A 27,639-nucleotide genomic window follows, 5' to 3' on the forward strand; every position below is an offset into this window, starting at 1 on the left:
AAGAGCCCAGGCTGGGGCCTGCAGTACAGACGAACACAAGGATTTACTCAGGACTGCAGCACCCCACAAAGACCATTGTGTGGCGGGCTCCACCAGACCTCACTCCTGCAGCACACCCCGTAGCTGCTGGTCCTTCCAAAGCAGCTCATGTGGGCATTCCTACTGCATTTTCAAAGCTTCCCCCAAACTGGGCATGATGAGGCATGTCAGGAGCCCTCGCGGTGGGAGGGCCTTTGGACCTAGAAGGGCTCTTGAGCACACATCTGATTTATACTCTGGTTCTCTCTGTCTAGCCTGCTTTTCTGTTGCTGTGATAAACGTCATGACCAGAAGCAATTTGGGGAGGAAAGGGTTTATTTCCTCTTACACTTAGCGGTCTATCCTGGAAGGAAGCCGGGCAGGCACTGGGAGCAGAAATGACCAGAGGAAGGCTGCTTCGGTCTTGCTCCCAGGCTCGTGTTCATCATCTGCCTTTGGTATGCAGTCCAGACGCACTAGGGATGACACTCACTGCCCACGGTGCTCTGGACCCTCTTCCATGAGTCAGCAATGGAGACAGGATCCTACAGACATGTCAACAGGCTACTCTGATGGAGGCAATTCCCTGACTGAGTTTCTCTACCCAGGTGTGTGTCTAGGTTAGTGTGAAGCTGACAGCTGACGCTAATTGCGACGTCTTGCACCCTGATGGCTGTGAGAAACAGTAAACTCACTCCCATGTCATCCCTCTTTTCACCTTTTTCTGCCAAATCAGAGGCTCATGCAGAGTGGAGCATCTGCTGCTCTTTTTCTCAAAATTATTCCCTTGTGGGAGCCATTTCTGGGCAGACAAGCTAAGCCTCAGTGCTTCCCCCACCTCCTGGGACAAGAGTTTTTCTGTGAATCCTTGGCTGTCCTGGAACTCTGTAGACCAGGCTGACCTTGAACTCACAGAGATCTACCTGCCTCTGCCTCTGAGTGCTGGGATTAAAGGCATGTGCCACTATGGCCCAGCGCCTCAATTATTTTTTATCACCCACTGGGGGCCATGCAACCAGCTGCCCCTCCTCCATTGACTCAGTTCTGTCTGTCCTTGTTCAGGCATCATATCACATGACTTTTCCTGAGGTGATATGAAAAGATACCTCCTCACCCCGGAAAGGCAGGAGCATAGTTGACTCTAGGGCAGCAGGGGTGGGAACTCAGAACTTCACTCCTGGGGCTACTGCATGTAGTTAGGTTCGGTCTCAGAGTTAATGTACTGCTTCAGTAAGCTTGGGCCAGGCCTTGTAGCTCCTGAATGTTCTTTTAAGCTGAGCCCTGTGGGGTCCACGAATCTTTCCCCACTCCCACACACATCTTAAAACCAAACATGGTAGTGCATGCCTGTAATCCCGCCACTGGGGAGACTGAGGTGTCACATGAGCACTGCCAGTTCGAAGCCCACCTGGGCTACATAGTGAACTGCCTGGCATGGGTGCTGGGATTGGAACTCAACCCTGGAAGAGCAGGAAGTAGCCTCAACTGTTAAGACATCTCTCCAGCTACCAGGCCTGGCTTTTTGAGCATCTTTAGGGTAGGTTGGGCTAAGCCAGGATGCTGGGGAGGTCAGACCTATTACATGCGTCTTTGACTTGGGATAATTTCAGTTCACAGTGGGTTTATTGGAAAAGAGCCCCATCCTAAGTCACTGAGCACCCAAATATCCAAGTGACACCTACCACAAGGCCACTGGAGGATCTTCATTTCCACATAGAAAATCAAGATATGCCGGGCGGTGGTGGTGCACGCCTTTAATCCCAGCACTTGGGAGGCAGAGGCAGACAGATCCCTGTGAGTTTGAGGCCAGCCTGATCTACAGAGTGAGTTCCAGGACAGCCAGGGCTACACAGAGAAACCCCATCTTGAAAAACCAAGGTGGGAGAGGAAGAAACAAGAAAACCAAGATACAGTCTTAGTGACAGAAAGTAGATGTTCAACTATGTAATGCAGCACGGTCTCAGAATGTCATATATGAGGCCACAACGTCCACAGGCTTCTATTTGGTCTGTCGTCTGTCTATCCCTAGCTGGCCTGGGACTCACCAAGGCCAGCTTGTCTCTGCCTCCCTGGGTTTCTATGTGTGTACAGAGCAATGAATAGAAGGAGAACTCTAGAAAGATCCACACAGGATTCTGTGCTCTATGGAGGGTGTGGTGCCAGGGAGACATGGAGGGGCGTTTGCTCTGTCTGGATTCTCTGACTCTTTCCAGTAAGTGTTGAAAGGGGACTGAGGACTTCAGTGTGGGAATGTTATGGTTGTGACCAGAATCCACTCTAGAGTTGCAAGGAAGGTGACTCACAAGCCCCAGGGCCTCCCTGAATTCTGTAACACATTCCTTTCTATTGCTTACCTGGGCTGGGAGTTGCTCCCAGGCTGTATGTACCCTAAGCCAGGCAAAAGAAAACATAAATGAATACATAAACATTTATGTAGGTATACCATATGCTATACATAAACACAATATAGAGAAAGGGGCTGGGAGTGTGTTTGCCAGTAACCCAGCAGACAGGCGGAGGCAGGAGTGCAGTAAGTTCAACATGGTGAGTTTTAGGCCATTCAGGGCTCCCTAGTGAGACTCAAAACTCCGAGAAGGGCTGTCAAGATGGCTCAGAGGTAAAAGCGCTTGCTGAACAAGCCTGACCGTTTGAGCCCCATCCCTGGATGCCAAGGTGGAAGGAGAGAACCAACTCTCAAAAATTGTCCTCTGACTTCCACATGGGTGTCACAGCATGTGTGCACATACACACACAAATAATAACAATAATTTTTAAATATTAAAGATACTACTTTTAAAACTTAAAAAGTTATTCCTGTTAGGATCCTGCCCTCACTCCCGCACATGCACAGCTCGGGGTCTTGTGTCTTACATTATCAGGGGGCGCTGGTGACTACATATGGTCACACAGTCTGCGCCTTAAAAGCCGGAAGTAGGGGACTGGAGAGATGGCTCAAAGGTTAAGAGCACCGACTGCTCTTCCAGAGGTCCTGAGTTCAATTCCCAGAACCCACATGGTGGCTCACAACCATCTGTAATGAGATCTGGCACCCTCTTCTGTGTACATAATAAATTAAAAAAAAAAAGAGCCGGAAGTAGACCCCACCCTCTCTCTCTCTCTGCTCTCTGCTCGCTCCTCACCATCTTTCTCTCCCCGCCTCCCCATAAAGCTCTGAAAACTAACCCTGGGCACTGTTGTGACTGTGGCCTTTCCACTTGGTAACCAGGGCCATTTATCAACCTTTCAATTCCCCCCAAAAAGAAGTTACTGTGTTAAAAAAGTCATCAGCCCGTGGGCTGACCGAAGGCCTCATCTTCTCCGCAGGACAGTAGAGACTTTGTCCTTTGTCTCTAGCAACTTCTGTTACCACAGGCAAGGCAGTGGATTATCTTGTTTTGTTTATCTTTTTCTTTAGGTTTTCATGAAATTGTTTAATAGACTGAAGGATTTACCATGACTTGGTCTCCTTGCTTTGAAAATGGTGGTGAGTTGGCCCAGTGACTAGACCCTACTTGACAATGGTCTTTTCCTGGTCCCTAGTGGCCCCAGACTACAGAAGGTGGTTCTGGAGACCTGGAGCTCCTGTCCTGGCCACTGGCCCTTCGTGTGCATTTGGAGATCTTGGGGGTTTTTTGTTGTTTGAAAGCTTTTGGTTTTCTAGTAATGGGGCCCTATTGAATATCTCTCTGACTGCCTGGGGAGCCAGGGCCTGCCTTGGGTCTCTCTGGTTGCCTAGCATCCAGTAACTGCTCATAGATTAACTCCAGGATCTGATTTCACCTGGACTCAGGAACCTTCCAGATTTTTCCCAGTAACTCTGAGTCTGCACTACCTGCCAAATAACCTGCCTAGAGCAGGAACTGTGGAGACTGGACCCATTACATAATCGACTTTAGCTGACAAAGGCCGGACAGCTTGGAGCTGGTTACTGAATAATCAGGCTGGGGTGGGAATGCCTGGTCAGACCTTGAACATCATAAACTTTTTTACAGTTCTTTCACTAACACATTTCCCAGAGGAGTCAAGACTTCAACAACAGCAACAACAACAACAACAACAACAAAACCAAACAGGCCAGGCAGTGGTGGCACACGCCTTTAGTCCCAGCACTTAGGAGGCAGAGGCAGGTGGGTCTCTGAGTCTGAGGCCAGTCTGATCTACAGAGTGAGTTCCAGGAGAGCCAGAGAAACCCTGTCTCTAAAAACAAAACAAAATCAAAAATCATCTTGGAATAGGGCTGGAGCCATGGCTCAGTGGTGAAGAGTACATGCTGCTCTTGCAGAGGCCTGGGTTCAGTTCCAGAACCTACATGACAGCTCACAACTAACTTCTGTTCCAGAGGGGGGACCGATGCCTTCTTCTGGCCTCTGTGGGCACTGCATGCATACATGTAGGCAAAACACCTATAGGTCTTAAAAAAAAAAAAAAAAAAAAAAAAGGAGTGTGAAGGACAGGCAAGCCTGGCTAACAAGAGGAGCTTAACTGTGGAAGAGTTGAGGAAGCCAGGCTGTGGTGGTGCATGATTCCAGCACTCAGTAGGCAGAGTCAGGCATATCTCTAAGTTTGAGGTAAACCTGGTCTACAAAAAAAAAAAAAAAAAAAAGCTAAGGAGCATCTTTTGAGTAGATACAAATTACAAGTCTCTCAGCTGTTACACTCCCAGGTAAGCGAAGATCCAAACACTTTGACCTCATAATGTTGTGATGACACTATGTGGTGTTTTTAGAGAACAGAGACACTCGGCACATCAAACAAAGTGGCCTGACTGACCGTGCCAACACAACCTTGCCCTTTCATCTGACCCCGTTGGCCCTTTGTTAACGTCTTTGTTTTCCTTTCCCAGCTCTGTTTCACAAGATTCCTCGTAATTTTCTTATGATTAAGCTGAGAAATAAATCCAGTCTGCCAGCTTCTTACCCAACTCAGAATGGAGGTTCCTGGCAAAGATGAATAAGATGCACCACATAACAGTAAACATGGCAAATGCTGTGGAAAGTCTTTGTGCACTGACAACATGTATTGTTCTCATTGTTAATAAAAGGTGATTGGCCGATGGCTAGGCAGGATTTTCGGGGCAGAGAGAATGCTGGGAAGAAGTCAGAGGAGTCGCCAGCTAGATGGAAAGGAAGCAGGACATGCAGGGGAGGAAACAGCCACCAGCCTCGAGGCAGCACATAGATGAATAGAAATGGGTTAATGTAAGTTGTAAGAGCTGGTTAGTAACAAGCCTGAGCTATGGGCACTTATAATTAACAATAAGTCTCTGAGTAGCTATTTGGGAAACAGCTGGTAAAACAGAGCTGATCCAGGTCCTGATGAAAAACTCCACCTACGGGGAAATGTTTTGCTAAAATAAATATAAAATTCAAGAAATTTAGACTGTGATGCTAAAAATACTTGACTGAGGACTGGAGAGACGGCTCAGTGAGAGAGAGCACTCACTGTGTTCTTACCTGAGTTTGAATCTCCAGCACACATACATGTTAAAGGCCGGGGATGGCCATGTGTGTTTCTCAAGCCCAGCACTGTGGGGTGTAGAGACAGGAGGACCATGGGGCTCCCTGGCTGCCAACCCAGCTCCAGGTTCAGTGAGAGACTTTGTCTCAAGGGGCTAGGATGGAGAGTGACAGAGCAGGACACTCACTGTACTCCTCTGGCCTCCACATGTGTGTTTAGGAGCATGTGCACTCACATACATGTGCATACACCTCTCTCTCACATACACACATAATCAAAAACAAATCCCACATACAAGCACACATATTTGACCCGGGCTCAGAGGATAGCTCCCTCAGTGGAGTGCTTGCCTAGCATGCATGAGGCCCTGTGTTCAGTCCCAGCAGTGCATAGCCCAGGTGTGGTGGCAGAGTCAGGAGTTTAGTTATATTGTGAGTTCAAGGTCAGCCTGGGCCAAATGGGGCCCTGACTAGGATTTTTTTCTCTTTGTTTAACTCCAGTTGGGTGTGGTATCAAAGGCCTATAATTGTAGCACTAGGGAGGCTGAGGCAGGAAAACAGAATTGAGACCAGCTTAGACTACACAGTCTAGACCACACAGCACGCCTCTGTCTCAACCTTCCCTTCCCCAACCAAAGATAAAGAGCGAGAGGAAAGGCAATGCTCTGTGAACTAAATCAATATTATTAACTACAACAAGATTTTCTGTAAAATGCAGAGTCAGTGTCCAATGGGACAGTTTCAACCAAAAGTAAAAACCTTCAGGAGACAGCAACCGGTGGACAACATTGTCAGTGTTCTTGGTGCCTCAACCTGTGCTTCGAGTGTTTCAGGAACATTACATATAGTTTACTACACAAAATTCTCTCTTCAGCCGGATGTGGTGGTGGTGCACGCCTTTATCTCAGCACTAGGGAGGCAAAGACAGGCAGATCTCTGTGAGTTCGAAGCCAGCCTGGTCTACAAAGCAAGTCCCAGGACAGCCAGAGCTGTAACACAGAGCAACCATGTCTCCAAAACCCAAAAGAAAACAAACAAAAAACCAAAACCAAACAACAAACAACTAAACTAAACTAAAGCAAAAGTCTCTCACATACACACAGAAGAAAAGCCTGATCAAGGAGAAAAAAAATTCAGGGGCTGGAAACATAGAGAGCCATTTCAGGGAATTTGAATTCTTCTAGCCTTCATAGGCAACAGGCACACAGGTTATGCATACAGACATACAGCCAAAACACCCATACACATATCTCTTAAAAGAAAAATTTTAAAAATGCAGGAGCTAGTGAGCCATCTTTTAAATTTTTCCTCCAGAAATTTATTTTGTAAATTGCATTTTTTTTCATGCCTAGCTACAGAATCTCCTCTTGCTAGCAACACATGTGGAGGTCAGAGCACAACTTGTTTGTTGTAGATTGCTTAATTATTTCTTTTGTGATAGAGTCTCACTATGTAGCTCTGGCTGGCCCAGAATTCAGTACATAGATCAGGCTGGCCTCACCCACAGGTCCCTATCCCACCTCATGTCTTCTTTTCTGAGACAGGGTCTCACAGTGTAGCCCTGGCTGGTCCAGAGTTGACTATGTAGACAGCTGGCTTCAAACTCACAGAGATCTGTCTGCCTCTGCCTCCTGGGTGCACAGTGACATGCCTGGCCACCATGTCTTTTTTTCCTCCTGTAAATCTCTGAGTCCAGTAAGTACTGCCCACCAGAATGTTGATTGATATTGTTGCCTGGCTTTTCACCAGACCATGAATGTTATTTTGTAATGGAGAAGTGGGTTCCTGAAAGCTGATGTCTAACATGAATATTTTATGATCCTAAAGCTGGTTGTATCATCAAGTATTAACTGGAATCGTGATCCCTTGTCAATTTCTTGAAAATCCAGAGTTCACACGGAAACACAAATGTTTCTTTAGAAAATCTGCAGCCCAGCTGGGTGGTGGTGCAGGCCTTTAATCCCAGCACTTGAGAGGCATAGGCAGGAGGATCTATGAGTTTGAGATGAGCCTGGTCTACAGAGCAAGTTCCAGGACAGCTAGGGCTGCACAGAGAAACCTGCAGACAGTTTTTGTTTTGTTTTGTTTTGTTTTTGTGCAAGTTCCAGGACAGCCAAGGCCATACAGAGAAACCTCTGGATGGATTTTTCTTTGGGCCACCAGCTCACAAAAAATGACATGGAGACTTACATTATAAAAGCTTGACCTATAGCTTAGGCTTGTCCCACTAGCTGTTATAACTTAAACTAACCATTTCTAGTCATCTACATGCTGCAGTGTGGCTCGTGGCTTTTACCTCTCCTCCTGCATGTCTTGCTTCCTCTGCACCTGACTGGCAACTCAGCCTTTCTTCCAGAGCTCCCTCTGTCCAGAAGTTCCTGCTATACCTCCTGCCTAGCTACTGGCCATTTAACTTTTTATTAAACCAATCACAGTGACATCTCTTTACACAATATAATCAAATATCTCACAACAGAAACCCTGTCTTCAAAAACAAAGACAAACAAAAACATCAACAGCCCAAGTGACTAGATTTGAGTGGCATATACTTTGGGAAGGCCAGAGCTCTGTCCTTGCTATGAAACCTTTTACCCTGAATGTTTCACACCTGCTGGGCCCCATAAGTGTTAAGATCCCAGCCAAGGCTGAGGAGTGAAGGATAGCCAGGACAAGGATCCAGCACTTAGGAGCTGAAGCAGAAAAAATAAAAAGCCACAAAACAAAGAACCTATGGTCTTAGTCAGGGCTACTATTACTGTGATGAAACTCCCTAGTCTGTCAGTGAAGGAAGTCAGGACAGGAACTTAAACAGGAAAGGAAGCTGGAGGCAGGAGCTGATGCAGAGAACATGGAGGGGTGCTGCTTACTGGCTGGCTTCCATGGCTTGTTCAGCCTGCTTTCTTTCTTTCTTTTCTTTCTCTCTCTCTCTCTCTCTCTCTCTCTCTCTCTCTCTCTCTCTCTTTCCTTTTCTTTCTTTTTTGTTTGTTTTTTGAGACAGGGTTTCTCTGTGTAGTTTTGGTGCCTGTCCTGGATCTCACTCTGCAGACCAGGCTGGCCTTGAACTCACAGAGATCCGCCTGCCTCTGCCTCCTGAGTGCTGGGATGAAATGTGTGCACCATCACCACCACCTGGTTTCAGCCTGCTTTCTTATAGAACTCAGGATCACCAGCCCAGGGATGGCATTGCCCACGATGGGCTGGCCTCATCCACATAAAATCACTAATTAAGAAAATACAGGTTTGCCTACAGCCCAGTCTCATGGAGTGCCGTGGGATGTCTTTCTGTACACTGTGAATATGTGTTACTCTGTTTGGTTGATAAATTAACCTGCATTGGTCCATGACAGGGCAGGGTAAGGCTAGGTGGCACATTCAAACTGAAGATGGGAGAGAGAAGGGTGGAGTCAGGGAGACGCCAGCCTGCAGCCACAGGAGCAATAAGATACTGGTAACACCATGGCCACATGGCCACATGGCAAAACATAGATTAATAGAAATGGTTTGAGTTACATTATAATAAGAGCTAGCTAAAAAGAAGCCTGACCCATAGGCCATACAATTTGTAAATAATATAAGCCTCTGTGTGTTTACTGGGGACCAAGCAGCTGCTGGATGTGGGTGGGAGAGATTTGTCCCGACCTTGGAGCTGAGCAGGACTGGAGAAACTTCTGGCTACAATGGAGGCATTTTCTCAATCAGGGTTCCTTCTTCTCAGATGACTCTAGACTGTGTCTAGCTGACATAAAATTAGCCAGCTCACCTACTGTGTTGGGGAATCAAAAGACAAAATCCCTATTGTAACTAATTTGGGCAGAATAGGAATCTTAGCTGTCCTGTGCAGTTGACGCAAGACCATTTGAGCTGGGAGTCACAGTGCATACAACTGTTGCTGTTTCAAATGTTTTCAAGTCTATTGATATACAGCAGTGCCGGAGACCTTTAAAAATGAATGAAAATGAGAACATGACCTCTCCAAGGTGTGGTTGAAAAGGTTTCATTGTAGATACGAGGGAATGTACAGCCAGAGACATCTGGAAGAATCCAGATTGAACTTGGCCATGGATGGAGAAAGGGAGAGAGGAAGAGAGAAGAGAGGACAAGGGAGAATGGGACCACGAGAAGAGGAAGGGGACTAAGAGAGGAGCAGAGGGCCTAGGACCAAGAGACCAAGAGAGCATGTGCTGAAAAGGCAGTACGATATAGGAAAGAGAAGCTCGGAGAAGGGAAGCGAAACTCAACCCCTGCTGGGCGGCGGTGGCACATGTCTTTAATCCCAGCACTCGGGAGGCAGAGGCAGGTGGATCTTTGTGAGTTCGAGGCCAGCCTGGGCTACAGAGTGAGTTCCAGGAAAGGGTCCAAAGCTACACAGAGAAACCTTGTCTCAAAAACAAACAAACTCAGGCCCTGGGTTTAGGGTTGGGTGGTGAGAAGTGCTGGGAGGGACCCTAGGAAGAACTTTCCGCAGGTTTCTTTGGGACACACTCTTGTTCCAGCTGCCCGGTTGGATATGAGAGGCCATGGTAGCACCGTGGTGAGTTCTCCTGGCTCCAGCCTCTACTAGGCCTGAGTTTCAGTTAAGTTTCTGTTTGTGATAAGGCAGGTCAGGGAGATACTGTATACCAGGCATGATCAGCACTTACAGCCCCAGCCAATCCCAAACATTAGTGTGGCTGCTGCTTGCTTGGCCAGTCATGTTTACGATGACCTAATCCCCTCCTGGATGTCTATCAAAGGAGCCTGAGAGCTTCTCTGGGGGTCATCACCATTTTGTTGTGTGGCTGACCCCTGCATGCAGGAGTCCTTCTCTTGAGAAATAAATGCTCTTGCTTTTACGTACGTGAGTGGTGGTCTTTTGTGGAGTGATCTGTGGACCCTAATAGTACATGTGAGGGTCCTGTGCTTCCTCACAATCTGTGAGATGATCTGGCCCACATCCCTCAACTGACAGGGAGCCTACTAAGGTTAAATTGTAGACCAAACTATAAAGTATCAGTGCACTTGTTTGCAATGCCAACCAGGACTGTGTTTCCAGACTTGTCCAGACTGTTGTCCACTGTGTGAAACTCTAACCACAGGCGGTGACCGGAACAGAAATACTGTAAAGGGGTCTGCTGCAAAGGAGCCTCAGCAGCAGCAAGCTCAGCCAGCAGTCATATCCGGGAAGTTGTAGCTTTGTTCTGCGCCTGGACTCACTGTAGTGGTGTATGGCGGTTTCTCTTTAGTCTGGGCCAAGCTGATGGTCTCAGAGCTATATACGCATTGACTTTCTTTTCCCCCTCTGAGACATATTAGAACCTGGAACTCACTATCCTCTGGGTGCTGTGATTAGAAGATATACACCACCACTTACTACAATAGTCACAGACCTTGCCTCCCACCCAGGATGTTTACAGGAAGGATAGCGGCTGCAGGGAGGAGGGTCTCCCTGTCTTCCTAAGAGTGTCCCCAACCAGCGTGTGAGTAGAATCGGAAGCACTTCCGTTCCGACATAAGCTGGGTGGGGGCTGCAGATGTATCCAGCTAGCCAGAGCCTGCAAACCCTGAAGCAGGAAAGTCGGCTGCAGGAAGAAGAGAGCAAATGGGCACTTGCAGCAGAGAGGCTTAACAGAGGCACCCCAGGCCAATCCGCTATCCTCAGCCACTCCCGCGTCTTCTGGGAGGCAGTTGAGGAGCTGCGGCTATCTGTTCCCAGACACAACTGCAAGGACGCACCGCCGCAGAGGACACAACTCCCAGCACGCTCCGCGCCGGCCACTCCCAGAAGGCGGCTCAAGACTTGCCAGAAGGCGTGGCTTCCACGATGCGGAGGCGGGGCGCTCCCGGCATGCTCTGGGGCACGGCGCCGCCCGCGGGTTTTGAATCACGCTCCCAGGCGTCTTGGCGGCAGCATCATGGAGACCCCGGTTCTCCCCGCGACCTGGCAACTGTATCTCATGGACCACCGCATCTCCACCTTCAAGAACTGGCCGTTCCTGGAGGGCTGCTCCTGCACCCCAGAGCGGGTGAGCCCTCCCCTGCTCGGGCTTCAGCGCCCACGCAGACATTTCCGCCCCAGCTTTAGAGCGACTCCTCCCTGGGCCTGTGTATTAGTGGTTGGACCCGGGATCAGAACCCCCCCAATCCTCGCTTCGCACTGTTAGCCAAGCTGCTTTGCTCGGCCCAGGACATGAAAAGACTGCATTGCCCTCGACTAGGCCACCCCACTTCTCCCCAGCCTTCTGCCTGCCTGAACCACTGAGGCTGTTAGCCCCACTGTTGTTAGGCCGTGTAGGCAGGGTCTCTTTCCATTGTCTCCGGCTGGAGGCCGCCCCAGCTCTAGGCCCGGAACGACTTCTAGGAACGATAGCGTGCGCGCCTTTAATTCCAGCACTCCGGAGGCAGAGCCAGGCGGATCTCTGTGAGTTCGAGGCCAGCCTGGTCTACAGAGTGAGATCCAGGACAGGCACCAAAACTACACAGAGAAACCCTGTCTCAAACAAACAAACAAACAAACAAAAACTAGACTGTTGATTCTGCTCACGAGCTGTGCTGTCATTTTCAGATGGCGGAAGCTGGCTTCATCCACTGCCCTACCGAGAATGAGCCTGACTTGGCCCAGTGTTTTTTCTGCTTTAAGGAGTTGGAAGGCTGGGAACCCGATGACAACCCCATGTAAGTCCCTGCAGGTTACTCTCAGTGGGTTTTCTGGTGCCCTAATTTTATTGGGAGCCTTTTGGGTTGAACTGGAGTTGGGAAAAACCATTTCTACTAACCATTGAAGTTAGTAGAAAAGCATGGTCTTCCTAACTTGGTATGTGTTCCAGGATGTCCTTGAACCTGTTATATAGCTCAGACTGGTCTTGAATTCTCAATGTCTTCCTCAGTTTCCCATCGTGCTGCCAACTTGCATGGTTTTGCCTGAGGTATTTGTTTTGATTTTTGCTTTAGGGGGGCTTCTCTATGTAGCTCTGGTTGTCCAGGGACTTCCTCTGTAGACCAGGCTGGCCTCAAACTCAGAGATTTGCATGCCTCTACCTGCATGCTGGGATTAAAGGCCTGTGCCAACACCACCGCCTGGCCTGCCTGAGATTTTTAAAGATTCGTTTGTTGTTTGTTTGTTTTGGTGAATGCACACATGTGAGTCTTCATTTCTGCCGTTGGTGTGGGTGTGGGATCCCTAGGAGCTGGAGTTACAGTCAGTTATGAGACCCCTGATGTGGGTGCTGGGAACTGAAGTCAAGTTCTGTGGAAGAGCAGCGAAGACTCCTAACCACTATCCCATCTCTAGCTACAGATTTTTTTTATGTTATTATTACTTTATGTTTTGTTTTGTGTATGTTTGGGTATGGGTTTCATGGTGGGTGTCGACAACTTCGGGGAGTCAGTTCTCTCCTGCTATGTGGATCCCTGGGGTTGAACTCAGGTGAACAGGTTTGGCAGCAAACATCCTCACCTGAGCCATTTTGGTGGCCCAGATTTTAAATTTCTGTGTATGCATGTTTCACCTCCATGTATATCTGTGTACCATGTGCGTGCCTGGTACCTTCAGAGGACATCAGATCCCCTGGAACTGGAGTTAAAGATGGTGGGAGCCATCCTGTGGGTGCTGGAGGGGACTCCCACACAGCAGGGGGTGGGCTTCCATCCAGACCTCGGATTAGGCACAGGCCACACCCAAACACCTGTTTTCACAGAGAGATCCTTCATTAAGCGGGGAAGAAAAGTTAAAGTGACTGCTTTCTGACTCAGGCAGAAAACAGGAGCAAATTTTGGGAGGCGTCATTTTTTGGGAGAGAAGAAGGGGAGGAGGTCTGTGTTAGAATGGGCTGGGATGTGGTAAAGGAGCCCTGGTCATCCAAGGGGAAGGGGACAAAGGAAGGAGCAGGGGTATTGTCCTGCGGGGCAAAGGACTGCCTCTGAGTAGAGAGGAGACAGATGAGACACGAGGCAAACAGCATTTATAAAGGGAAAAGGGGAAACGCTGTGTTAGAGTGAGGTGTTTAATTTTAACTGGACATGTTAATTAGGTGAGCCGAAGGGGGCTTTGATAGCTGGACCTTGGTAGTCAGCCTCAGGAGGAGGAAGTGGCCAAATAAGGGAATAGACCTTGGGTGCTAGCTTTAGAAGTGCAATCTAACAGTTTTTAGCATGGCAGAGGGGATGGAGAGAAGGGCAAAGCCTGCCAGAGCCGTGTTTGCCAGGCCCAGGCTGGCCAGAGTCCCTTCAGATGCTGGGATCCAAACCCAGGTCCTGGAAGACCAGCCAGTGCTATTAATCACTGAGCCATCTCTCCAGCTCTTCTGAGTTTAAATCATACAACCTTCCATAGTGATTGCTAAAGGACTCCAGAAAAATATTCTAGCCATAGGGAAGACACAGCAGAGAGAAGCTGGGCTGTGTGGGGTGTTCCTGGGGTACATTTTGGACCGGATGCCTTGCTCTTGATACAGAGCAGGGTGTGCCAAGGACAGCCGTGGTGCTCAGAGATGGGCTGTCAGTGATGAGCAGCCACTGGCTCTTTTGACGTGTTGGTTTATTGATTTTTCTAGAGAGGAGCATAAGAAGCACTCGCCTGGGTGTGCCTTCCTTACTGTCAAGAAGCAGTTTGAAGAACTAACCCTCAGTGAATTTTTGAAACTGGACAAAGAAAGAGCCAAGAACAAAATTGTATGTATAACTGAGAATAAGGACTGGGAGCAAAGCCGGTCCCCCAGAACCCCTGGAGGATCTGTCCTAGGAAGTGCTCTCCACATTTGGGGGCGTGTGGAGTTAGAGCACAGGCAGAACTGACCTGGGGTGTGGTTTTGGGGTTATGCAGTCAGAAGATCTGTCCCCTTAGGAAATGGTGGGGGTGAGGATGAGTAGAATCACCTCACCTGAGTGGCAGCCATTGTGGGACGCTCTTGACACAGGCGGGTCCTTCTGGGACGGCAGCGAGTGATGGCTGAGAGGGACAGAAGCAGAGGTCCAGCTGAACTTTACCTCTTGTCCATTCACATGGAATTAGTTGGGAAGGCAGGAAGTCCATAAGAAGGTGACTCCCATGCAGCCAAGCATGAAGAGTTAGGTTGGCCAGAGGCCAGAGCTCATAGTAAACATTGCCTCTCTGTGCCAACACCCCACATTTTGTGGGGGTTATTCACTGCTTATCTGAAGTTCAAATTTAACCAGGTAGCCTGTGTTCTTATGTGTTACACTTTGGCAACCTCTTAGGGGGGAGATTCTGGGAGGGGTTTACTGGCAAAACACTGAGAAGGAGCTAGATGCGCCGCTCTGTCCCTGATGCGTGAAGGCTGACTTGCAGCTGGCCCTGGCCCTACGTAGTTCTGTGTTGCAAGGCAGAGGCTAGGACCTGCTGTTGTGGTTATCAAAGTTTCTCTTCAGCTGTAAGCTGTGTTCCTTGGTGGAGCTGGTTATGAAATAACTGTGATACTAGACACTGAGGATGACAGTTTGCTGTCAGGAGGAGGGAGGCCTGGAGTAGGCGTTGGATCGGAGCATGCTCAGACACACTCTGGGGACAGTGAGAGAGGAATGTGGGCCTTGCTGCTCAAAGTCCCTACCACATGGTGTTCTTTTCGTTACTGATTTTTTTTTTTTTTTTTTTAAGTAGAGTTGGGTTTAATAAAGATATCTAATACAAGTTTGGGCACAGAGTCAAGAGAAAGGCACTCAGAAGGAAAGACACACTACCCAGTGATCCTAACTTGGGAACCATCTCTCCAGACTCAACCTTTTTTTTGAGATAAGGCTTCACCATGTAGCCCTGGCTGCACTGGAACACACTCTGTAGACCAGGCTGGCCTCAAACTCAGAGATCCCCCTGCCTCTGTCTCCCAAGTGCTGGGATTAAAAGTGTGCACTGACATTTTTTTTTTTTTTTTTAATGTGGAGCTGAGGATCGAACCCAGGGCCTTGCACTTGCTAGGCAAGCGCTCTACCACTGAGCTAAATCCCCACCCCATTTATTTGTTTATACTTTATTTTGTGTGTATAGGGTGTTTTGCTTGCGGAGGTCAGAAGAGGGCATTGGCTGTCCTAGAACTAGAGCTACCTATGGTTGTGACCCACCATGTGGGTGCTGGGAATCAAATCTGGGTCCTCTGGAAGACCAGCCAGTGCTCTTAACAGCTGAGCCCTCTGGAAGTTTTTAAGGTGGTAGCTCTGTGGGTCTGTGGTGTGCCCACCAGAAGGAGCACTGCCATTTTCCAGGATCTTTTTCTTTTTTTAAGATTTATTTATTATGTATTCAGTGTTCTGTCAGCATGTATGCCTGCTGGCCAGAAGAGGGTGCCAGATCTCATTACAGATGGCTATGAGCCACCATGTGGGTGCTGGGAATTGAACTCAGGACCTCTGGAAGAGCAGCCAGTGCCCTTAACCACTGAGCCATCTCTCCAGCCCCCAATTTAGTATTTTTAAGTTCTCAGGCTGGGTGGCGGTGGTGCAAGCACACACCTTTAATCCCAGCACTCGGGAGGCAGAGCCAGGCGGATCTCAGTGAGTTTGAGGCCAGCCTGGGCTACAGAGCGAGCTCCAGGACAGGCACCAAAACTACACAGAGAAACCCTGTCTCGAAAAACCAAACAAAACAAAAAATTAAGTTCTCTTTAACTCTGGCTTGGTGGCAAATGGTACAGTCCATCCTAGGATGTAATCTCAACTAATTTGGTTGGCTGGAGGGAGATTATAAGTAAAGGCTATTCTGGGTGACATGAGTCCTTATTTCTTTAAAAAAAACAAGGGGCTGGGGAGATGGCTCAGAGGTTAAGAGCACTGACTGCTCTTCCAGAGGTCCTGAGTTCAATTCCCAGCAACCACATGGTGGCTCACAGCCATCTGTAATGAGATCTGATGCCCTCTTCTGTGTACATAATAAATAAATCTTTAAAAAAAAAAAAAAAAAAGGAAGAAAAAAGTTGGGGTATTTGCTTATTATGCTAAGGCCCTAGGTTCAATTCCAAGCTATACACACACAATAACTTTCCTTTTAATAATTGTTGTAGTTACTTTGTCATGCTGGTCATGGACGAGGGCCTCGCTCATAGGCAGGCCCCTCCCTCCAGGCCATACCCAGCCCTGATGTGTCCGTTCATTATTCCAGGCAAAGGAGACCAACAGCAAGCAGAAAGAATTCGAAGAAACAGCCAAGACTGTCCGCCACTCCATTGAGCAGATGGCTTCCTTATCTGGGGCAACCTGAACCTGAGCAGCATGCCACATTTAATCCATGTGTCCCGGCTTTCCCAGCCCAGGCCTCTCTCAGCAGTGTCCTAGAGAAAGAAAGAACGGTATTTTGAAACTGGATGTCAAATATTATTTTCGTTTTCCCTGGAAGTGGCTCAGCCTGTGTGTCTCCCTCTTCATTTTCTGGCTTTGCTGTGTGGTGACCTGGACTGAGGCGGCGAGGACAGGAGTGGGTGAGGAGGGCAGTGTCCAGTGCAGGACCTGAGGGGTCGGGGTCATATCGGTGTTTCTGGTCTTCGTGTTTCCATACTGGTAGCTGACACGTCCTGTGCACTGTAGCTATGGTTCTCTGTGGTGCTGGCGATTGTCTGTCCTCTGCTGTGAATCTTCTACTACAGGGGAATGGAATAAAATACTTGAAAAGTGGATGGCAAGCTCTTTCTGTCTTGGGGAAATGGTTGGGTTTTTTTTGAGACAGGGCAGAACTCAGTCCTGCTGCCCCTGCCTACCAGGTGCTGAGACATGGTGTATGCTGCTGCACACAGGTGTTTGTCTTATGTTAGGAGGTCATAAATTCGGTGGTATTTAAGCTTCAATCCCAGCACAAGCTGCAGAATCAAACAGTAATAAAAGGCACCGGGAGTACAGCCTGACTCACAGACAGGATTTCCTTGTCCTAATGGAACGTCTGCAAGGCAGTTGTGATAGTGTGTCAGCATGGCAGGTCTAGAATCACTAGGAGATGAGCCTTTGGGGGATTATTTTGATCATATTAATTGACACGGGATCCTGGGCTATATAAATGGAGAGCTGAGCCTCAGCATTCATCATTGTTCAGTGTCCTGACTGACCATCTGCTTCCTGACCCTGCCATCCTGACTCCCCAGCATGATGGACTGCACCTTCTACTGTGAGCCACAGAACACTCCTCCCTTCAAGTGCTTTCATCGGACAGTTTATCACACAGCAAAATAAACGAAGACACCAGGTGAGCTGACACACCCTGGTAGTCCCAGCACTTTGGAAGTGAAGGCTGAAGGATCAGGAGTTCAAGGTTATTCTAACTTACACATAGGGAGTCTGAGGTCAGCCTGGACCATATGACATCCTGCTCAAACACATGGTTATGTGACCGGTCTCCAAGCATGTGGGAAAAGCGCACCCCACTGTGACTGAAATGGTAGAATTAAGACAGACTGGGGTACAGATTCATAGCTGTGTATATCCCATGCAGACCATGCTGGTCAGCTGAGGCTCACGCATCCTTCCCCAGAGTCTGGGTCTGCTCCGCCCCTCCCTGGGTTCCCAGCCTCACTGACTCCAGGAAGGTCAGCACAGGAAGCCACTAAGACTTTCAGAACCCAGGAGGGCGTAAAGCGGTGTTAGAAATGACAGCCCAGGTGGCCTGCAGAGGCTTCCAGCAGATCCGAGTGGCCCAGGCTGCAGCTTAACTTCAGGAAGAGCACTGGTAAAGCAAACCGGCCATCTCAGTACCAGGCTTTGGTTCTACAGCAGCCCAGCGAGGCCCAGGCTCAGGATGAGGCATTTGTAAAGGATTCAGTCCACTGAGTCCTCCACTGCGTGGTGTGTGCATCTGTGTTCACTTAGATGGCTCTGGGGCGGCCATCTCAGGAGTTGCTCTGGACATCTGGGGCCTGAACCACCAGATGTCTCCAGAACCACCTAAGACATTCTGGTGGCCTCCCTGAGGGCTTAGGATAGCTCTGTGCAACAGTAATTCAAAGAAAGTAAGGGAACCGTGGCACCACATTACAAGCTGGGTCTCTGTCTTATTCCCATCTTACCACACAGAATCAGAAAGATCACAGGAGCTAGAGGAGAGCAGAGCCGACAGCATGGGTGTGAGAGCTCATCCAGGTCACGGGCAAGCACCAAGATGGGACATTTGAGCCTAGGTGGGGCCAAGTCCTGGACAGGGACAAGACATCTGTGCAGAGGCCAGCCTGGCACTGAGGACCTTCCTGTCTCACATAGGCAAAAATTGTCCTGAACAAAGTCAGGAGCCAGCACAGCTGCATGTTTCCTGCCCACTGGCTCAGTCTGGGGCTTGTCAGGTTTCATCAGGGAGAGATCAAACAGTCTCAGCCCCCAAAGGACTGTTTGCCCCTTAGTCACCAAAGTGGTGACATTAGTTTGAATGCATTCTGAACTCCTGGTACTGCACCCAGGACCCCATCTCCTGAAGTCAGTTTACAGAATGTCTACTTGCTTTCTAAACATCAAGAAGGTAAAAGGCCATCAAGGACCTTGGGCAAATGTGCTGGAGCACCCTGGGTGGCAACATCCTGTCATCCGAGCCCATCAGAAGCTACCAGCTGGACCAGCACAGGCAGGTGCACAGGGCAGGAGTGAGGTGTGCATTCTGCTCACTGCAAGTGCAGTCTGGTGGAAGAGCCGGGGGACATGGTGCTAGAAACATCTTTCCCACACAAAGCCCTGGCTGGTGGCGGGCTCCCTGGGCAGCTGTTTAGACACAGCTCCTCACCTCTCACACCCGTGCTGATGGCCCTGCTCTCCTATAGCTCCTCCAACTCCTCTGCTCTTTATGATTTCTGAGGCCCGCTCAGCAAGTGGAGCCTCATAAACCTGTGGGTTCCACTTGGTTTGGGACCACCTGCTATTCCAGTTACTGCCCCTAGCCATGGTCACATGGACCCAGCTGAGTGCTTCCTTAGCATGTGTGGACAGAGGCTTGGCTGCAGCCTTGTTTGTTCAAGTAAGATGAAAAGCTGTGTGTTTCTGGCCTATGCCCTCCAACTCTGGAGAGCCCTTGTATCTGCTGGGCTTAGCCAGCTCCATCTTGCATGCTGGGTAGATGAATGGGCCCGTTGGACAGTAATTTGAGGTTCATCTTCTGTGGGAGGATGTTTGCCAGGCTCAGTAAAATGAGCTGTCATATAGCTGATGCCAAGCTGCTGGAGGGTAATTTAGCTGACAGTTCCAACTGCTTTCCCAAACTCAGGCTAGAGGCAATAGCCAGAGTTAGCCTGGAGCAGAAGGCTCATCAGCCAGATGGCTTCCACTAGAAACAGACTCCTGTTCCAGCTGCAAATGTGACCTAGTTAAAGAAAAGAGGCTTGCATACAGCCTTGCTTTCATTACTCAAGATTGTACTGACTTCCCCCAGAAGCCCACCTGTCTTTGACTTCTGTGATGATGGATTATGCTGGCTTTGAAGAGTCCCTGGCACCCAGAGGTAGGCACACAGCCTGCCTAATATGGCTTACACATTGATGAGACTACATGTAATGAATACTGGGTCGTTCTAAAGCAGCACCTTTTCATACTGGGCTTGGTGTCTTTTGGGTCCAGTTGGGGAAGCACGCTGGTAGAATTCATTAGAGCCACCCCTCAGGGACCAGTGCCTGCTGCCTAGAAGACAATCTAATTGGTGGCTTCTGCTGCACAGACCCAGGGTTGGAAATGAAGTGGGTATGGACTGCTCAGCAGGCCATCTTCCAGCCCTTCAGCTTTAGGAAATTAGTACATTAGGGAACTAGTGGATGCCTGTTGCAGTCACTTCCTGCAGGGTAGCAGTGGCCTCGGGTGTGGCTGTTGTCCACCCTAACAGCTGCACTAGACCTGCTTGAGCTGTAGCAGAAGCAAGAACCTTTGCAAACCAGCTCAGGAGCAGGGGGGCTCGATGGGAGGGAGACAGGACCAGCACGTCAATCCACATTTTCTATAAAAGGAGCATTTGACAGACAGAAAGCATGGCTGATTCTTGCTGTTGTTACATTGTGAGATAACAGCTAGGTGACCTCAAGTTTGCAGGATTCGCACTGATTCCTCGGCTGTAATCAGTTTGGGGCTGAAGAGTCTCCTTTCTCCCTTTCCTTCTGCCTTGGGAGGGCTGCTGCTCCTGGAGCACTCACTGGATTCTTAGTCTTTCCCAGTCATTGAGCCATTGGCTACTACCTGGCTCCAAAGCAGGGGTATCTTCAGGATAGTGCCCACTGCAGGGGTTGTCACACAGCACATGTGGACAGGGATGGCCTGGTGTACATGTGGAAAGGACAGCCACAAAATACTGGGAGGATTCTGTGCGCTGTCTGAATTCCACTTGAAATATTGTTTTAATAACTACTAAGATTGCTTTTATCTTGGGATTATATTCCTCAGCCAAGAAGTGAAGGCTTGGCTGACCTGAGTCACAAAGCTCCTTTGTTCAAGAAAGACCACCTCTGGCCCCTGTCTGCAGGCTCTGTCCACCCCAGGGCAGTGATTAGAGGCCCTCTCGTTTCTCCGGAATGTAACCCAGGCTTCAGTTGCCTGGCTTCCTCCTGGCTGAGGCCTCTTTGCCACCCATTTGCCTCTCCTGCTGTTGGCATCCGACTCCTGTCCTTGAGGGCTCTTTGTGTGTCCCATACGAGTGTGCCCTGTAGGTGTGTGCCCTGTAGGTAAATGTCCTATAGGTGCATGCCCTGTAAATGCCCTGTGAGTGTGTGCCCTGTGAGTGTGTGCCCTGTGAGTGTGTGCCCTTGAAGCAAGTTGCACAGAAACAATGCTTTTTTCCCCTGCTGCAGGGAGCGTATCCCATTGATCCTCAGAACTGATGAAAACCAGGACCCCAAGCTGAGATGTGTCACACCCTGGGTCTGTCTGCACCCCCACACCCCTCCATTCTTCTAGGAGCTATTGGTGATTGGTGTGGTCCAGCTGCTGGCTGCTGCTGTATATCCTCCTGGGGGCAGTCTTGGACTGACCTCTGTTGTCTTTCCTGCACCACACAGCAGGGTGGGCATGCTTGTGTCTACTAGTTTGTGGCAACATTGGGATTTGAACCCAGCTTTGTTGTCCCCAGCTCTGCAAGACCTTAGATTTCCCCTTGGTGACCTTGGCCAGTCCCGGTGGCCGGAAGGCAGCGGTAGCTGAGGAGCCTAGTACAGCGCCTCTCCCGCCCCTGCCCGCCTCCTAGCCAGTCTGCTCCTCGACGCCCCTCCCATGCCCTCTCCTGCTGAGTCTCCCACCGCCTAAGCCTTCACTAGCCTGGGTCAGTTCTGTCCGGAACCCTGACTGTCCCCAGCCCACAGTCCCCCTCGTCTCCAGCTCCCTGCCACCCCCTGCAGGCCATCCGTAGCTCTGCTTTCCACTCGACCCTGCATCCCTACCCGGCTGCTGCGGGGCTCTTGCCAGTATGGCCCTCCTGGCCGCCTTGTTCCTGAGCGCAGCCCTGGGCGCCCTGCTCAGCTTCGCGCTGCTGGCAGCTGCGGTCGCCAGCGACTACTGGTACATCCTGGAGGTGGCGAACCCTGGCGGCCCCGGTGGTGCGCAGCAGCTCTCCTCACATTCTGGGCTCTGGCGCACCTGCGAAGGTGAGCTGCACCCTGAGACCCCCCAGTCCTCCTCCCCTCCCACCTGGCCCACTTCTATTCCCCGCCCTCCTGCCCCATAACTCCCTCCTCCTAAGCCTCTGTGGCATCTTGGTCTGCTCCCCAGGGAGTCTCTCAGTCCCATCACAGTCTCCCCTCAAGTTGCTGGGTGACAGCCGGGCTGCCATCATGGCCATGGGTGGGAAGTGGTGGGGGGGGGGGGGGGGGGGGGACTGGCGCTATGCTTCCTTAAGTCCTGAAGAGCTTTCCTCTGGGGCCTGGCTGTAAAGAGTTCCGGTGGCATCTGGAGATAACATGTCAGGTGGACCGTGGCTCTGCTCCTTGCTTCCAGGTAACTTGACAGTTTGTACCTCCTCAGCCTCTCCAGGTCTAGATGCCTCCATGGAGGTCAGAGGAAGAACACCGAGGGCTGGGGCCCAGCTGCCAGGGGCTCAGTCAGGAGTTAAATAGGAACCCAAGGCTACGGCACTCGTGTTGCCCGGCCCCCGTTTGTACCTTGGCTTTCAGGGAAGAACAGCTGTGTGCCCCTGATTGACCCGTTTGCCAGTGACAGCTTGGAAGCCTCCCCCTCAATACAGCACCTTCTCTGTGAGTCTTGAGGCAGGTCTGGGATCAAACCACTCACCCCAGCCACCTCACCCCAGCCCACCCAACTGCTTCTGAGGCCTCAGGGACCCTAAGGGTGTTCCCATCATAGCCCCCTGACCACAGACGCTGGAATACCAGCCTGCCCTGTCCTCTTCCTACCTCAGTTCCTTTTCCATGGAGCCTTCCCTTGCCTTTGAGGATGTGAACCAGCTCAGAGCATGACTAAATCTCACGGGGCCCACAAATCCCCCTTCTGGACTAGCCAGTTTTCTAGCTGGATGGCCACAGACAACCTGCTGCTCCCAGAGGCCGCAGGTGGGATGGGGGGGGGGGCATTGGCAGAGTCTCTCTCAGCCTGGGGGGGTCTCATGTTGTTATGGAGATGGGCATCTGCTCGACCCCACTGGTGACTTGAGCAGATGAAGGATCTCTGGCTCCTTAGAGGAGCCCCTCTGCCTGCCCCGAGCACCCTCTTCCCACAGTGCTGCATCGCACAGTCATGGTGGTCCTTCCTCTGAGCCTCATCCTCATCGTGTGTGGCTGGGTCTGCGGCTTGCTCAGCTCCCTGTCCCAGAGTGTCCCTCTGCTGCTCCTCACTGGCTGCTACTTCTTGCTAGGGGGTAAGTCGAGGTCCCTTGGAGGATCTTGGAACTGCAGATCTTGGGAGTGGGCCTGTGACTCTCATTTACCTCTACCCTGGCTCCTATTCCCCTCTGAACATTGGAGAGCCCCTGCCCCCCAACAGAGATACCCTAGAGCTGGCTGAGGGGCAGGGCTTCTGGCTGGGGCCTGGATGCACAGGAACACCAGGGTGGAGCTTCTTGGCCTGGGAGACTTCAGGGTCTCCATGGTGATTTCAAGATTAGCTCTGTGGGCAGACGGTGCAAGAAGAGGGGTGCGGGACTGGACCCCATCTGCTCCTCTCTCCTTCCAGGTGAGAGGGAGTTAAGTAGGACCCCAAGGCTATGGCAGAGGGGTCTTGAGACAGAGCAGGGCAAGCAGGGACATATTATCCTTGGCTCTTACTCTAGACCCAGGCTGTGACCAGCCCCAGCACCAGGCCAAGAGCTCCCTGCAGGCTTCTTAGGGCCACTTCAGCACGTTAGACACCCTCGGCTTCCAGAGCCAGAAGGAAACCGATGCTCAGGTCCCCTTGAGTGCTTCTTGGGACAGTCGTTCCAGCTGTCACCGGAAGTGGGTAGGTGGCCCTGCGGGGTCCGTTCCCAGCAGCCTCTAGACTGGACGAGGTTTGTGCTGGCTTGTCGCTCAGGCCAGTCCTACTCTTACGGCTGTGACTACGCTGATGAGATCTCCAACAAGCCTGCTTCCCTCCGGGGGACACTGGGCTCTTCAGGAGACCGTTGTTAGGAGTGGGATGGACCTGAGAGAGCGAACCGCAGCCACAAACTAATGAGACAGACAGATGTTCAGACCCAGGTCTCTAGAGAATGAAATCAGGGTAATCAAAATATCTGCTATAGCCTTGACCCAGGAGACTCGAGTGCCAAATACAATTAAGAAGGCACCAGCAGCAGTAATGGAGTTGGGGTTCTACCTGGGAAACTTCACGGTGACATGGAGCCTCTGCATTTTTCTTCAAGTACAGAAACTGGTAGAGAGTCAGAAAAGGCAGCTTCTAGGGGAGGCTGACCACAGCTTTCCTGCCCTCAGAGGGAAGGAGCTGGGGGACTGGGTCCGCTGAGTCAGGATATCAGGAGCAGAGGCAGATGGATCTGGAGTTGTCAGCAGAGGCTCCAGGGACCAGCTGGGAGATATGCTGTAAGAGGGCTAAGGCTGGGGGACAGGTCGCCATTCCAGGGAGCTGGGGGCTACAGGTGTGGTGGACAACAGACAACAGCTGTGCTGGCTCCTGGGGAGCCTGAGACTGTGGCCATTCCACTGTGTGTGTGCGCATGTGCGTGCGTGCGTGCGTGCGTGCGTGCGTGCGTGCGTGCCCACCGCATCCCCCACCTCTCCCAGAGTACAGTGCATCAGGTTCTGCTTCCCACGCTTCCCCAGACCAAACCTGTGGCTTTTGCTGCAGGCTGTTATAACCCCCCCCCCACACACACACCACCACCACCACCACCACCACTGCCCAAGAGCTAGTGAGAGGGGAGTGGAAACCTAAAGTTGGGTCTGCTGGTGACACATGGAGCAATCTTGCTGCCCCTCTCTCCCCAGGTGCCCTGACCATGGCAGGGGTCAGCATCTACATCAGCTACTCACACCTGGCATTTGTGGAGACTGCCCGCCTGTATGGTGTACAGCACGTGCAGAGTGTGAACATCAGCTTTGGCTGGTCACTGGCCCTGGCCTGGGGTTCCTGTGCCTTGGAGGTGCTCAGTGGTGCCCTCCTGCTCACAGCTGCCCGATTCCTCAGCCTGAGCCAACGCCCAGGAATGCCCCACTCCGTGATCATCTGAGTCCCAGGGTGGCGGGCTGTGTGGAGAAGGAAGGCTCAGGCACTCTTGGCATTTGCTGGAATCCTGACTAGGAAGGTGCCCTGGGGTGGCATGCTGGGGAAGTGCTCTTTCCACTTCAGCTGGACATGAGAAAGGCAGATGATAGCCAGTCTCTCAAGTCATGGCACAGTCTGTTGGGGTGCCTCAGGGTTCTGGGTGCTCAGGGCGTGCTCTTACTCTGGGGGCGCAGACCACTCCAACCCTCAGGAGCTGAGACAGTCCCAGTCTGCACTAGGAACTGCCTGAGTGCTTCCTTACCTCTCCGTCCTGTCATCCTATGCCACAGAGAGGGAGACTGAGGCCAGAAAACCCGAGAACAGATGGCAGATCCGGGTGTCACTGCAGTTTGACACCTGGTTCTGTTTTGTTCCCTCTCCCAAGGGGAGGTTGCCGGGGAGGAGGCTTGGGGCTGAATGGGAGGTACAGTCTAGGTTTGTTTTCAAGCCCCCAAGTGGATTACTTACTGCAGTGCTTCTGGGCAGGGTGGCCCTTCGCATCTCAATCCTTGTCTTGGTGCATGCTGCTGCCCTGCTGGCCTGGTACTTCCTCTTTATAGCAACAACCAGGAGGATGACTGAGCTGGGACCATGCCTTGCCTGCCTCCTGGTTGCTGGATCTCTACTTCTGCTGGATTTGGCTGCAGGCATGGATGGGTCAGCTCACAGGCTGCCTGCAGCCTGCTCCCTTTTGGGGACAACATAGGTGGGAACTGAATCATCTCTGGCCACATAAGAGGGGGCAGACCTGTGTTTACGTGACTGGACAGTGGATGGCTGTTAAGTTAGGGGCTGTGCAGTACCCAAAAGCCCTGAACAGCCCTGATGCTGGTGCAGGCTCTTCCTTTGGGTATGCACTAGGGAAGGTAGTACTTGTCAAGGCTCTTCCTTTGGGTATGCACTAGAGAAGGTAGTACTTGTCAAGGCTCTTCCTTTGGGTATGCACTAGGGAAGGTAGTACTTGTCAAGGCTCTTCCTTTGGGTATGCACTAGGGAAGGTAGTACTTGTCAAGGCTTGGTCCCAGCAGTCCACAAGCCTCTAAGGACATGGGAAGCTCCTGGGGAGCAGGGGAGTACTTTGTAGGGTTTAATGTGACCTACCGAGGGCAAAGGTCTGGAACTGACGGCGACCCCCCTTCCAATTGTGTTCTAATCTTTGCCATCCCATGTAGGAGCACCGCTGAGTGTCTGAATAAATCAGCTGTGATGTGTATATTTTTCTCTTTCTGCAATGTGTATTATTTTGGGGAGGAGGCACAGGGACAAAGCCTCAACTCCTGGCTCCTGCCCAGCCTCCCTGGTGCTGAGATTTCCGATATACATCACCAGGGCCAGCCCAGAATTCTTCAAAGTAGGTAATCCATACTCATTTCTCATGATGTTAAAGGGTGAACACACACACCAGTGTGTGTTTCTGGTCATCACTGATATGTGCACTCTGTCATGTGCTGCAGCTACAACTGCCTTCTTCCTAGCTCCAGGGATGGAGAGGAGCCTCGGGCCTCAGCAGGCGCTGGGTTGGCTCACCGGGAGCTGGAGGAAAGTTACAGCCTCTCCTGTCTGGCTCCGTGAACATTTGTTGAGGTATCTGTCTGCTGGAAGCCAGTTTGGAAATTCCAGCCCACTGAATGTGGGTGGCTAAATTTAGGCTTCCAGGTGACACTGGGGAAGACCCACACAATGGCTGTGAAGACCCCCACAACTGCCTACGGGTATGTGCCTATGCACATGGGCATGCAGCCAGATGTAGGCCTTACTGAAGCTAGCTGAGGCCTTTGCTCTGATGGACCAGTCTTCTTAGTAACTGGCCCAAGGGTTTTGTCCTGGTTCATGGTTCACTGGGTAGCTGGGCTAGGAGACCTGGTGAAAAGGTAGGCAAGTGCTTCCTGGGGAGGAGTCAGCAGCTCAGAGCTGATGCGAACAGACAGCAGGCTCCAGTGGTACCGTGTAAGACAAAAGCCAGCCCCTGTGGCAGCCAGGCCTCACAGTCAGGGCACTCACTTTCCATGTGAGTGTGCCTCAGTTCCTGCAGCCAAATGTGAGCCCAGCCAGGGGGCCCCACAGCAGCACAGGGCTCACTACCTCTGAACCCACTGTCTGCAAATGCTCTGCTCTCCCCTTCCCTCTGGCATGCCATGGCTGCCTCTGGCCATTTATCCTCTGATGCCACCAGAGCCTGAACTGTACAGATTCGGTGTTTCCTGGATGCAGACTTCATCTCAGCCAGCATCCACACATTATAGCAGCAGCCTCCAGATGGCTGGAAGATGGTTCCTCCCCTTCAGGCCTTTTTCTGACACACCAAGTCTGAACTGACCTGGGGATACAGAGGGAAAAGCAGACAATGCCTTGCAGGTTCTGCTTCAGCCTCTCAGTTGTTGGTGCTAGGGGTAGCCAGCTGCACAGGGAGCCAGCTGCACTGAGGCTGGGGTGAGAAGAGGCTTGCCCAGACAGACGGGTATAAGGCCGGGGTACAGACAAGCCGCCATGGAGGCAGTTGGCTCACATAGAGCATTCATTGATTAGGGAAGCTCAAACCAAGCTTAAGCTAACCCTTCAGTTGCTAAGACCAGAAACTCTGAGAACTAGTGAGGTA

At 51.0% G+C, this 27,639-nt stretch overlaps 2 protein-coding genes across 3 annotated transcripts; both read left to right on the plus strand.

Annotated features, from left to right (window-relative positions):
- Positions 1–11,307: 11,307 nt before the first annotated feature.
- Positions 11,308–17,040, plus strand: Birc5 (baculoviral IAP repeat containing 5). Its single transcript, XM_036197696.1, has 4 exons — positions 11,308–11,476; positions 12,016–12,125; positions 14,003–14,120; positions 16,558–17,040. The coding sequence occupies exons 1-4, from the start codon at positions 11,366–11,368 to the stop codon at positions 16,654–16,656; spliced, it is 438 nt and encodes a 145-aa protein (XP_036053589.1). The 5' UTR covers positions 11,308–11,365; the 3' UTR covers positions 16,657–17,040.
- A 4,580-nt stretch (positions 17,041–21,620) lies between these two features.
- On the plus strand, positions 21,621–26,256 carry Tmem235 (transmembrane protein 235). 2 transcript variants are annotated; one of them, XR_004945676.1, is made up of 5 exons: positions 21,621–21,976; positions 22,502–22,582; positions 23,065–23,202; positions 24,767–25,909; positions 25,954–26,256. XR_004945676.1 is itself a non-coding variant. In XM_036196871.1 (4 exons), the coding sequence occupies exons 1-4, from the start codon at positions 21,799–21,801 to the stop codon at positions 25,006–25,008; spliced, it is 639 nt and encodes a 212-aa protein (XP_036052764.1). In that variant the 5' UTR covers positions 21,621–21,798; the 3' UTR covers positions 25,009–26,256. The 2 variants fall into 2 exon arrangements, 1 of the variants encoding a protein (XP_036052764.1); XM_036196871.1 differs by having other exon boundaries at positions 24,767–26,256.
- Positions 26,257–27,639: the final 1,383 nt, after the last annotated feature.

The sequence above is a fragment of the Onychomys torridus genome, chromosome 8, assembly GCF_903995425.1.
Source record: "Onychomys torridus chromosome 8, mOncTor1.1, whole genome shotgun sequence".
NCBI lineage: Eukaryota > Metazoa > Chordata > Mammalia > Rodentia > Cricetidae > Onychomys > Onychomys torridus.